The sequence below is a fragment of the Clarias gariepinus genome, chromosome 9 (genome assembly GCF_024256425.1).
Source record: "Clarias gariepinus isolate MV-2021 ecotype Netherlands chromosome 9, CGAR_prim_01v2, whole genome shotgun sequence".
Classification (NCBI taxonomy): domain Eukaryota; kingdom Metazoa; phylum Chordata; class Actinopteri; order Siluriformes; family Clariidae; genus Clarias; species Clarias gariepinus.
The window spans coordinates 5,917,413-5,931,097 of NC_071108.1; the positions used below are offsets into that span (position 1 = coordinate 5,917,413).

The 13,685-nt window shown below is 40.6% G+C and overlaps 1 protein-coding gene across 1 annotated transcript in view; it reads right to left on the minus strand.

Annotated features, from left to right (window-relative positions):
* Positions 1 to 13,685, minus strand: part of plxna3 (plexin A3) — a 197,361-nt gene that overhangs the window by 32,262 nt on the left and 151,414 nt on the right. Inside the window, exons 11-12 of the mRNA XM_053503619.1 lie at positions 4,547 to 4,643; positions 1,432 to 1,622 (exon numbers count right to left, since the gene is read on the minus strand). Coding sequence (XP_053359594.1) covers positions 1,432 to 1,622; positions 4,547 to 4,643 — 288 coding nt within the window. The remainder of the gene's footprint in view (positions 1 to 1,431; positions 1,623 to 4,546; positions 4,644 to 13,685) is intronic.

Here is a 13,685-nt window from a genome sequence, read left to right on the forward strand (position 1 = left end):
GCATTTCTCCACCAGACACGGTTTACAACAACAAATCCATGATCAGACATTTTGTTCAACATTATAAGAACCTCAGGTGGAGCGAGAGCGCCGGTGGAAAACATCTAGACGGAGGGGAGAGGAATACTGCCATGTGACCATTGGCCATCAGTATTGCAACAATTTAAAAATTAATCACGAGTAAAATCTCACTCCCTAGTTCGGCACTTCCTAAACGGTTGCTTCAGTAAGTGCCAGTGACATCATTGAAAAATAGAACACAAATCAACAAAAACTAGCTAGTAGAAGTGCAATGTATCATACAACTCACAGTTTAAGTTTTTTTTGGGTCACGGATCAGAATTTGTTTTTATTTATTCAACTGGAGAAGGTGGCTTTTTATTACTGCCCAGGGGTCATTTTGACAGTGTGATCTGGCAACCCAAGCAGTGACAGAGAGCAATAAAAGATTGTGTGTATATGAGACATTTATTGAGCATCTGCCAAATGAATGAATGAATAAAAAAAAAAATAAAAAAAAGGAAAAACAAACCCAAATCTAACACCACAGACTAGGAGTGGAACTGTAGTTACTTTGCACTATGATGGATTATACTTTAATTATTCCAGTTCAAATGCGTGCTGAACCGAGCTAGGACATAACATAGTACATGTACCTTCTTCCTCTACTTAAGTACACATTTCACGTTTCTACACTTTCCTGGAATACTTTTATTAGAAGATACTTTTTTACTTCAACTCGACTTGCAGCAAATATCTGTACTTTTACTTAGCTGCATTTCTGCACGGCGTCGCGCGACCGAACCACAGGGGTGTGTAGCATTTGAAGTGGGAATGTTAACTAATGTACCACCTGCTGACTATTATGCATTATTGTGTGACTTGCCTTTCCTTGGAGACGCGCCTAATAATGTAACAGGTGTTTAAAATCACGAGCGGAACGGGCTGCAGGCAGGATTGAAAAAAAAAAAAAAAACAGGAAGCGGAGAGATAGAGGGAGGGAAAGAGAGAGACAGAGAAAGAGAGATTTTTGTCTATGAAAAGAGTTATACTGTACATTTGATACTTGAAGGTGAGCGCTTCTGTACTTTTACTTAAGTACACACGTGAATGGAGGACTTCTACTTATACTTGAGTACTACAGTATATGCCGTGGGAAATCTTTCCTTTTACTTAAGTACGGGATCACGCATCAACTCTAGCTAGCATAGAAAATAAAACTTTTTTTTTATTAACAATATAACTATTATTTTTCGCATAAAGGTAAACGGCGCTTATCTGCCTCCCCCCTTTGGCGTCCACTTGTTGCGATCAACATTTGCTTTGGTTTCCGGCTATTATTTGATACATATCTCTATCATGTGAGTTTTTTTTTTTTTACTACGATTACAGTCCGGTGAATTAATGTCCATGTAAATGCACGTGTGTTACCTTGGCAATGTAGGGATGGCTGCAGCGCACGTTGCGCCGGCCCTGGTGCATCCAGTTCTGTTCGGCCGAAGGGCAGTGCTGCTTCAGGAGACAGCGCTTATCTGCCAAACACCAGCCGCACTCGAACATGCTGTTCGCCTTCAGACACAGACCACAGCTGTCCCTCTGAGCCTCACACTTATACAGGAGAGCTGTGTGGAGAGCACATCCAGCAACACCATCACACACACACACACACACACCAAGAAAGTGAGAGAGGAGGAAGGGAGGGAGGGATAAAGTGTTGCACTCTTCTGGCTGGATGAAGGCAGGTCAGCAGTGGGAGTAGAGCCAGCAGCTCGCACTGAGTCGATAATTGAACTGTAAGGGTGAAAGCAGCCAAGGCAAAGCCCACGCCTGCTTTTACTGTACTCAGCTCGCTGCTCTGCCTCACACACACACACACACACACACACAAACGTAGGCCCTTGCTCTCTGGGTAGCTGCAATAAGCAGCCATGCCGGGGTAAGTGCAGGAGGTGTGTATTGATTGGATGAGGCCAGAGAGCAAGAGGATGCTGGACACACCAGGCGCTTCTACACACACACACACACACACACACACACAGACTACATAATCAACCAGAGGAGGAATTTAGACTTGTATATAATTTAGCATAGCATTGCAGCCAAGCATTAAACAAAATCGAATGTAATGTAACAAGAAGGTCAGCATTGTCGCAAAGCACCTCACAAGTTGGGGGTTCGAATCTCGTCTGGTTTGTGTGTTTGCGCGTGTGTGAAGTTTGCATGCTCTCTCCTGGTGTCTGGTGTGTTTTAAGTCTAAAGACATACTCAGCATCAGGTTGTTGTTTACGACTGTGTGTGTGTGTGTGTGTGTGTGTGTGTGTGTGTGTGTGTGTGTGTGTGTGTGTGTGTGTGTGTGTGCTTCCGCCATGCGACGGGTTCTGCGATGTCGAGGGTGTACCCCGAATATGTTCTCCGAATTCCCAGGCTCGACACAGGACAAGCGGTTTAAACAACGCATGAGCCGATGGACGGATGAATATCTAGCTCATTATACATTATTAGATATTTGCTTTCACATCAGCACGTTTTTTTTATTATTATTATTTTTTTTTTAATGATTTGTCCGCCCTGATTATGGAATTTGTTTTGCGTTAAGTCTTGTATTTGATCTACTTGCTATTTATAGCTCTATAGACATCTCTGCTGGAAGCCGATGGCACAAACGTTAAACCCTCTGGGGTGTTTTTTTTTTTTTTTTCATAGCATAGTCAAATCTGGGATATTTGAATTTCTACTTTCTCTTTCAGCATCCTCCGCACACAAAAGATCAAAAGCTCTAATAAATCAGTCTGTCCTAATTTTCCATTTCGCCCCGAAATACGATTTGTACACGACAAAAAGACACTTTCCGTACGCAGCCATGAAACAAAAATAGACACCGAAGTCGCGGATTAATAAAATATGCTAGTCTAGATGAGCGCATCAGTATGAGAGCGGAAGAGATGGGAAGAGTCACTTTTTGTTCTCTGGAGCACTGAATAAACTATGAACACGAAGATGCACAGAGTGCTTGTTATTATTATGATTATTACTTTTAAAAAAATATCTGCTTATTTATTTACATATACATTTTTCACATTCCACCACTAGGGGGCTCCTTCAATGCAAGCTTGACTGCAAAACAGAGCCATGATCCGTACACTGTTTATCACTCCAAATTTCATATGAACATGTTTTTTTTTTCATTTATTTTATTTTATTTGGTTGAGGTGCGTACTCAGAAACAAGAAGAGCTGCCCCACTTCCTCCCTGAGGGTTTCGGAATAATTATGTCAATATAATTCATGAAATCAGTCTTCAAATCGAAAATTGCTACAATCATGCGCCTTCCACACACACCACATCACACCACTCGACTGGCAGCAAAGAAATCACCCCCGTCCGTTCCTCACGCTGACAGAGATGCTTTGATTATTTCACTATCAAAACCCAGCGTTTTATTACAATATTAGATTTTATTAGCGATCTGCGAAGCCTGAGCTTGTTCACTTTTATTGTTGTAACTCTTCAGTTTAGCGTTTGATCATCTGGACTTTTGCATTTTTATACACTGAAAATAAGGCAATTATGAAGAGGCTACGGAAGAAAATGACAACAATCATATAACGGCAGCCAGCGGCACAGCAAAACAAACAAACAAACAAACAAACAAACAAACACTTCCTGACCGAATTTTTTTTTTTTAAAGCCACACACAGATCCCACTAAACCCCCTACGGTGCACAATGTGTTGCCGAGATCACGTATAAAAATGTATCCTCCGGCCCTTAGAAGCACTCGTTCACTATTTGATGTGATAACCTGGTCATTCGGCACATGAAGGTCGTCAGCTGAGTCTAGACCTGACTGACTGAAGCAACCTCAGAGGCCTGTACAGTGGACACTATGAATGATGGGTATACAGTATAACGTCATGCTCTTCCCTTCTTTTCCAAAATAGTGTCTCATCAGGGCACGTGACCCTTTTGCTATCGCTTCAAAGTCCAATCTTTATGCTCCTTAGCAAACTAATGCCCTTTTTTTCTGATAAATCTCACTAACAAATAGTTTTCTTATGGCCACACCGCTGTTCAGTCCCAATCCTGTGAGTTGGAAATTCTCTTACTTTCATTATTAAACAAAGGTCTAATTTTTTTTTATGTACAATGCATCTTGACCAAGATCTTCATCTTCCATCCAGATTCCTCCTACTAAGCTCCTATTCTTCTTAGCCTGGTTCTCGACCCAATTTCTGTAAATTTCTCATTTGTTTAGTTGTTGTCTTTGCCTGATGTCAGGCAATAATTTGACAATTCTGAAATGGTGGCTTTTGTTATTTCCTTTTGGCCTGAGCAGTGTGTAATACAACAGCATTTGTAAAAATGTATTTACACAGCATTCAGCTATGAGCAACCAAACAAAGCAAAAGTTTTTTTTTAATGCTAAAAAAGAAGTCATGGTGTAGGAACAATCGGGTCCACTCAAACAAAAACAATCGGAGTGGAAATTTCTCAAGTACGGCTCCGGATTCTCGTGTAGGGTTTATGCAAGAGCAGATCGTACGTACCTTTCAGGGCAGACGGCTTGTCGATGGGAAAATCTCCGTCCCAGACAATTGAGAAATCCACAGGCAGGTCCCCCATCTCGTTACCTTCATACCAGTACTGCAGAAGATAAACAGACATAATATAGACGCTACATGAGCGGAATGATTTCCTCCAAGGCTTTATTATACTGTATACACTTACACGCCTACTGAGGACAGCTAGTCAGGTAGCATGAGGTTAAAAACACCCTAAGGCAATCGAAACCAACCTACCATCAGATAATGTGTGCGTCAGTATAAAGAGTCTGGTTCACATTTATGTCTTAGGTTTTACATTAAATTTTCTTTTTTTTCATTTAAAAATGCCACCAACGCTTCAAATGACATTACTGACCTATGCAAGCTTAATCTACGTAATCTTAGGTATAGAAAAGAAAGGCAGGGTTTAAGAAGAGAAATAATAATATGCACTAAGTGTTTAAGATGGCTGCCCAGAGCTGTGGTCTCAGATGCTGCACTACATGGGATTTAGAGCGTCTAATAACTTTTATACACTTTTCTGGCCACAAGCTTTAGGTTCTTGTTAGACCCATCCATCTAGGAACCATTGTAGTCCAACCAGGGACCTCCGTATTCCAACCAGGGACCTCCGTAGTCCAACCAGGGACCTCCGTAGTCCAACCAGGGACCTCCGTAGTCCAACCAGGGACCTCCGTAGTCCAACCAGGGACCTCTGTAGTCCAACCAGGGACCTCCATAGTCCAACTAGGGACCTCCGTAGTCCAACTAGGGACCTCGGTAAACATTGTATTTATTCCCATTTTTACAACTGTGGTAAAACAGGAGGAAACCGGAGTACCAGGGGGAAACTCACGGAGACAGCATGTAAACTCCATGCACACAGACCACGAGGTAGGAATTGGTCCTCGACCATGGAGGTGCAAGACGACCGTGCTAACCACTATGTCTCTGTGCCGCAACTTAGTAGAGTACATGCACATAAATTACCATCACACTGTATACTACAGAAGTCCTTCTGATGTCACTCAAGAACTGGTTGATGCTTGAAATCAGGGGGAAAAAAAAGGAAAAACTTCCAATTTTCCAATTGAGGGAAAAAAAAAAAAGATTTGTAGGTGTCTTAGCTGATCGAGTACAATAAAAAGAAGAATCAATAAAGGACCCGGGGATCTGACCCAAAACACAAAGCACGAAGTATAATCCGAGAAAAATGCATTACAGCTTGGCCTTAAACCCCAAAGCGTACCCCTATCAAACCTCTTATAGTCTGGGTCTTGAGGTCACCAAACATATAATTCCTTCATCATATAATAGTTTTTCTTGATATAAAAAAAATAATAAAAAATCGACTCGAGTCTGGGATTATTACTTTGCAAAGTTGCAAGTTGTGTGATTGAGAACTGCAGTGGAGTAAACAGAACCTTTCTTTTTTTTTTTTTTCATCGTCTTATACACGGCAGAGAAGGAGGAGGTAGAGGTTTTACCGTTCGCTTTTTAATTAGCGAAAGCGGCGAGAGCACTTAGGCGAACCAAGCACTTCGGCGAGAATATCGCTGAGCAGCACCATCGATCTGAGCCATCATGAGCATATAAAGAGAAGGGGGCGGGGGGGATTTAAAAAAAATCAAAAATAAAAAATGTGTGCGGGTAAACCAGAATGAGCGCCTGGATTGAGTATTAAATAAACCCGACTCGCTAGATTCTGCCTTCCAGTCTGTCTCCGAATGGGTAAATGCTGGGTTCATAAGGCAGTGGGATCAGTGGACTAGAGCGTTCCAGAGGAGAAGCTGCACCACTTTAATTTCCATTTAAGGCAAAACCAAACAGTGTGCCGAAGCGACGAGTGAAGCGACCCATCCCTTCAGCCGGTCATTAGGGCCGAGTGAAACGTCAGCTGCTACACCGAGTCGCGTTCACCCGTGCGGGCCAAATCAATCACTACAGGGCAAACGCTATATCATGAACATTCTCTAGCAGCCAGAGAGGCCGGAAAAAAAGGGGGTGAAGGGAAAAAAAAAAAATCCCCTTAATGTGTCGGTCTAAAGTCTTTCCCCAGCTGCTCTGAGGGAAATATCTGCGAGGAAGTGGCGCACCCGAGATTGTGCCGTGAGTGACGAAAAGCCGAAACGAGGCTCCCTCGACCTGTTGACACCAGGATCCCGAGCGACTCCACGTCTTCATCGGATCCCAGCTGTGCTGCCTCGTACAGCATAATTGGGGTCAATTATGGACGACCCTGGTAGCACCAAAGGTCACAGGGGTCACATCTGAACAGCATTAGCTTATCTCAGAAATTTTGTTATCGTGGAAGCTTATGAGAATGACTAAGTATAAGAGTTCGGGTTAATAATTGGAGATTTTGAGAATGGAGGATTAAGGAGGATTGTGGGCTTCAGGAAATATACCTGTAGTCTAGAAAAGAAAAGTGCCATCTTTTGTACTGACTGTATTTGCAATTTGGGTTTAAATCCAACAATGGGACTTTTGGAGAATAGGGGGGGAAAAAAAAAAACAAAGATAGCGCTGCACAAATCCCAAATAAATAAATATATAAAAATATAATAGGTTGTTGTTATGCATAAGCGACGGTGATGAAAGCTCCAGCGGCGAAAGTCGTACACAATGCATTATGGGTAGTAATATGATGTATTTTCTTGCATATACCCTCTTCTCCTGTGGAAGGCACCGCAGCTTGGAGGAGATTAGCCGCAGAGTGTAAATGTGCTCGGGCCTTTGTGTTGGTCTGTACAATACAGCTTATCTGTGCCAGGAGTGAATTGATTTTCCTCAGGCTTGTCTTCCCACAGTATCACAGAGCTGCGTGATGAGACAGCCTGGCCTAAATCTGTCAGGAGTCTCATTGGGAACAACCAGTAAACGACAAAAAAAAAAGAAGACAATATTCTTACCTTTAAACATCCCCCCCCCCCCTCTCTCTTTTTTTTTTTTTCCATGTCACCTCATGAACCCAGACGCGCACTTAGACACACTACAACAAATACACCATCAGCACTGGAAACCATCAGCAAGAATACAGAGAAGCGTCTCTGCCATTTTGATTACTTTTCCGACATCATGGTGGGTTTATTACAATCCTGTTTGTACGCCGAAGCTTGGCGTGCACGGAGCGTGGGAAGATGGCTGTTTTTTTTTTTTTTTCTTTCTATCTTTTTTTTTCTTAAGCGCTCTCTTAATAAATGATGTGCTCAACAATCTACTTAGTGCACTGAAGTTAATACAGCGCTGCTGTTTACGGCATCGTGAATGACGAAGAACTGTGCAGAGATATTGACTCACAAAATGAGCGCACACACATACGCGCACAAACCAAAAAAAAAAAAATAATCACCCCAATCTTCTTTTCGAAATAAAGCGATCGCAATTAATTCCAATAATGGAACGAGACCTTTAAGCATTAACTAGGATTTTACTCTTACAAAGATGTTTACTTAAGAGCAAAGAGCGCTTTGCATGTAGCCCGTAGGCTCGTCAATACCGGCTGGATCCTGTGACGGAATGAAAATCAATCCGGCTTGATGATGGAGGTTTTCCTGTACGTTTAATTGAAGTTATCAACCGAGGCCAGACTCAGCAGTAAGCCCAGATGACGCATGGGAATGGGTCCGGTGTGCGCGTTATTTAACACTAACCTAATTTGTGAGTCGTAGCGATCTTGTTACTGGGCTTCTCCCAGCAATAATAGAATATAATTTAAAGGCCCACGTGTTGCGTCATGCCTTTAATTACTGTGTCGAGGAAAGCGGACACAGAAACGCTCCCCTTAAAAAGAAGAAATAAGAAGGAATGATATCACGGCACTAGTGACGGAAAGAGAAGGTTGAACTTGTGTCACTGCAAATGAGCTAGGTGCACTGATCCAAGGGAAACCGAAGCATTCTTTCCTCATGAGGACTACCGTGAGCTCGAACAAAACTTTCTGGAATATCACTTACAGGGCAATTTCTTCATTTAGATTTTTCCAGAACAGCTGAGGCTCTTAATACAGAGAAATCGCTCGAGGCTTGAGGTCGCTACCCGCAGACTGAACATTACATTAACCGACCAATTTATTTCTATAAAGCCCACCTGCTACAACACTCATTTAATGCTGCGTATTATCATGTGATGAAATGACTCAAAAAGTTAGAAAAGAAAACTTTCCTTGCATTATTTTTTTTTATTTGTGCCGCACGAGTTTACAGAGAAGAGATCGCTGTTAGAAACTCGCAGTTTCACTGGAAACGTGGTCCATTCACATGCTACCGTCATGTGCGCTAAAACTTCCTTTTTTCTTTCTTTCTTTGCATGTTCCTCTCCATGGTGCAGCACGGGGGGAAAAAAAGCTAATGCCTGATTGAGCACTTGATGAGAATAATAGAATAATGAGGGAGAGCTGGTTCAAAAAGCCTGACAAAAATAACATTTAAGTGTTTTTATTCAAAAAGCCTGCACTACCCTGTGCAGAGGGTAATGGCCTTCTTTGTAAGGCGCTCTCTCGAGAGGCTACTTCATAACTTAGGCATTGAGGTGAAAAAGGCCTCTGTGCTAATTATTTCCCCGGTAACACGGCGGGTGCTTGTCGCTAAGGGGTCACCGGCGCTTAGCAACACCAGCACTTGCAACATTTCGGATGTTTTGTTCATGAAAAAAAAAAAGTATGGCCAGAATTTTTATTTTTTTTAAATCCCCACAAAAAGCTGAATTCTTTCTTGGCTTGCAAAAGCACGCCAGAGCTGTAATGACTCATCTTGCGATGAAAGCAAACCTAATCATTTATAATCTTTCAGCTTATGTATTTATCATGCATCAGAAGGAGTCGAGTGCATAGGAAAGAGATTGATCAAGCTAATATATGCAGGGTTGTGTGCCTGTGTTTTGCTGAAGTCAGCAGTACACATTGTGTGTTGAGATAAATCCAAAAGAAAGGGCTCTGTGTAGGTTTGGGTCTGATGGTGTGGAAATGCAGTTCCAATAAGGGAAAAAATAACATTTTTACAGGGTCTCACTTACGGTATGTTGCAAAAGTATGCATAGTATGAAAACTTTTATGAATAAAAGACGCTGGTTAGGACATATGATGAACAAATAACCAGTGTTGGGGGACGTTACTTTTTAAAGTAACTAATTACGTTACAAAATTACTGTCTTCAAAAAGTAATCAGTTACATTATTGCATTACTTTCTGATAAAAGTAACTAGTAGAAAATAAAAACTCCTTTGTGATTCCTCATGCATGTTGTTTTAGTCAAGACCTTTATAATTATTCTACCATCATCTGTCCGCGAAGTTTGGCCCACAATCTGTTAACTACTGATACCCCTATCTCACCTACGCGATTTTGTGCGGTGGCTGTAAGTACGATTTATCATGATTTACCGCAAGTTTTGGCGCTGTGATTGTTTTCATCTTTCCGCACGTCGGTCCTTTCATAGTCAAACCGCATAGGTGAGATAGGGGTATAACAGCAGGAATAACAGAGGGGGGCGGGGCTTGTAGGACGACTTTCACGCGCACACACGCACTCACACTAATGGATTGAAAATGACTGCTGTATGGCTCAAAGATTACATGAATTAAATAACGGATTACATTGAAAAAAAGAAATAACTAAGTAACTAAGTACCTCAATGGCGATCCATAATATATAAATGAGAAAAACATAATGGGTGGAGAATACACCCCTGAGGTATACCCTTATGGAATTTCTATGATCTAAAATTAAATTATACCTCTAACTGTTATTTCAGATCACATGTGTAGTATGTTTGTATGTAAAAAAACTAAACAAATGTGCTTATGACCATTTTCAGATGATGGGGAAATTTTTATTTTGTAAATTAAGGTAAAAATAAGGCAATGTTGGAGTTGGAAAAAACAAACGTATGCATTTACTTCTGATCTGTAAAAACAAGATACAAACACGACCCTGTTGTATATCTCAGGTGGAGAGTTGGGACAAATATACAAATATCCCTTCAAGTACTTCATTTAAAATCTGGAGTACGCTTAAAACACACCCCTGAGGTACATCTAACTTAAGCCCGATTCGGACGGGACTAGTTTTACAGGGGGTCGTTAGAGAAATTTCTGTTTCACAGACAGACTTTGTGATTTTAAACCCGTCCAAATCTGGCATGTCTGTCTTTCTCTCACACGATCACTGTAAAAATTCCAGAGCAAATTTCCCACTGTTTTTCAGCAAACTCGGCGGTTCTCTGAGAAATCTAATCCCATCTAAATGCAAATGTCTGTGATTGCCGAAAATGTTTTTTTTTTTTTCCCAAAACACGTTTTCCTTTGTGTTTTGGTCAACGTGAACTACTGTACTATCTCTAGCGCGCCATATTTAAGTTTGCGCACCAATAATGGATGTAGATCCTGGACATGTGGTCTTGTGCAACGCCTACATATAAAACACAGACACTCCTACCTCCGTAATAAACACGGAGATGTTAGTCCTGTCCGAAAGCATACATGAAATAACAGACGTCGTCTAAAATTTTTTTTAACTCAAACGTTGTTTGGAAAACTAATCCCGTCCGAATAAGGCCTTTAGATTTCGAGCAATTATAATCTTATGATGTCTTTGAAACAAGTGGGTTCACGTAATCAATGAGCAAGCACCCTGTCTTAAAAAAAATAATAATAATAATAAGGTAGAGCTGGTAGAAATCTATAAATATCCATTTAACAACTTACCATATTTAAATACTACAAAAAATGAACACAGATCTCAAAGCTCCCCTAAAATGCATCTGTTAATACACCAGCTTAAATAAATAAATAGCCCTCATGTACATTTGTATACCATAAACTTCCTTTATTTCAATTCTGTTTCTAATGTAGCATTTCAGCGACTATGTAAATGTTTTACATTTTTATTGTCTGAACATATTATTAAAAAATCAATTTTGTATAATATGTCCCCTTTAAAACTTTAAATAGACTTAACACACCCCAGAGTTGCACTTCTCGTGTACACTTTGAGTGTTTGGAGGTCTAAATATGTCTCTGAAACACGTACTGTACATATAAACAAGTACATAAGAAAACTATTATAAACAAATAGTTTCAGATGATGGGTGAACAAGTAGGCTGTTTAATAAAGAAGATTAAGCTTTGCCTTATTTTTCCCATTAAAGCTCTGCCCTTAAAACCTGCAACATGCTTGGAAAAATCTATAAACATCCATTTGAGCACTTCATTCAGAAAATAAAATCGGATTAATACATGGCTCTGAGGTGTACCTTACTTGTAGTTTTCTCTTTATGATGAAGTCTCATATCTTTGAAACAAGTTCAACATGTTTGTATGTAGGAAAACTATTAAATCTACTAAAATACTGTAGCGTGGGGGAAATCTACAAATATCCATTCAAGCACTTCCTTTAAAACCCAGAACAGGCTTAAAACACACCCCTGAGGTACACCCTTGTGGATTTTGAGTGATCTAAAGTCTAATTACGTCCGTGCCTGTTATTTCCGAACACGTGTAATAAATGAAATCTGTCAACATCACCACAATAATTATTAATACGCTAGTTTCCCTTCAGTGACTTCCGCTGCGTCTCATAATTACACGTCTCTCAATCTCCGAATTCTCCGCTCTAAATGAAATCAGAATCTAAATTGTACCTCTGAATACCACATCGAGACAGTACAGCATGGCCCTTTCTTGCCTAAAGGATTCTAAAGTCACACAATAGCGGTATTGTGACAAGCTGAAAAGGCAGCTGTCTAAGGGCTGCGACCAAGCAGGGGCGGGAAGCAGCGGAAAAATTAGGGAGAACACAGGACAAGTTAACTAGATTTTTTATTTTTTTGTCAAAAATAATGGGTTGTTACTCCAGTGTGAGACATGGCCTGAGGGAGCACATTTGCATCAGGATATGAGCAAGCGTACTGGCTGTAATGCAACACCAGCGCCTGCAGGAGGTTCGGGGGGTTCAGTTCTTTTTTTTATTTTTTTTTTTAAAGACAGTTTTGAAAATAACTGAGAGCTACTGAAGCATACGAGTTCAAACAGGTGTGCCAAATAGCTGGTGCTGTCAGTTAATGAAATCATTTGTGACTAATATGGTGTGTAATGTTCCTCTGGAAATAACTTTGGGTATTTAAAAATTGACCAAAGTTTTAACGGTCAGGTTTTTTTATGGCGGTCGTTTAGCGACGGGTTGGTGGTGCATAAAGCTTAATCAATTATTCAAATATTCAACTGCATTAAATTCCTGCAACGGATCAGCAAATTATCACATCTCTGAATAAGTGAATAGCTTCTTATGGTTTGCTAAAACCCCAGTTATCCTCAGTGAGCATTCATTTTCACACTCCTTGGCTGGAAGAGAATTGGACTAGCTCTTTGGTTTTAATAATGAATTTGAGTGGGTTTTATTTGTCGTCAGAAATTAATTACGGAAGAGAGGTTAATGCAAAGTGGGTGTTTTGTTGCGTATTGCCACTCCATATTTAAACATCTCACTAATGAGACATGTCAGTTTTGAACAAGTAACGAAGAATAAATCATTTGTTTTAAAATAAAAAAATAAAAATAAAAGAAAAAGTAAAAATCTAAGATATTCTGTAAGAGGAGTTGTGGGGGTTTAATCATAAGCCAACTGAACTATGGGTCATAAATTTATCAGTTATGATGCAATATATTTTCCATGTACCTCTGTGGGTTTAATCTGATTCACAAGGGGGCGTTCATGTCAAACCGGGACTTGTAATAAAATCCATGCCGAATGACAGAAGCCTTCATGAACGGTAGGGTGATGAGACTTATAGCCACAGTAAAACATTTGAATTGTGCAAATGTTTTAAAGAAGGCTGTATGTGGGTAAATAAAGATCCTGGACGAGGTGGCTCCAAGCCCAATGCAGTCGTCCCCGTGAACATTCAGCAAGTGGGACTCGTTCCTTGCAGATCGGTGGATAAGAGACGCATCTGTTTGTGGGAACTGTACACACATTCATTTACAACCACCACTTTCATATAACATGAACTCGGCAAGGAGCTTTTGCCGCATTTCCTCATACGGTCCTTATCCTGCTCTGAGCCATTTCCAAATATTTGGGCCATTAAAAGAGTTCCTGGGAGGTCAGGGTTTTAGACATGATGCAGGGAGTTCGATCATAGCTTGA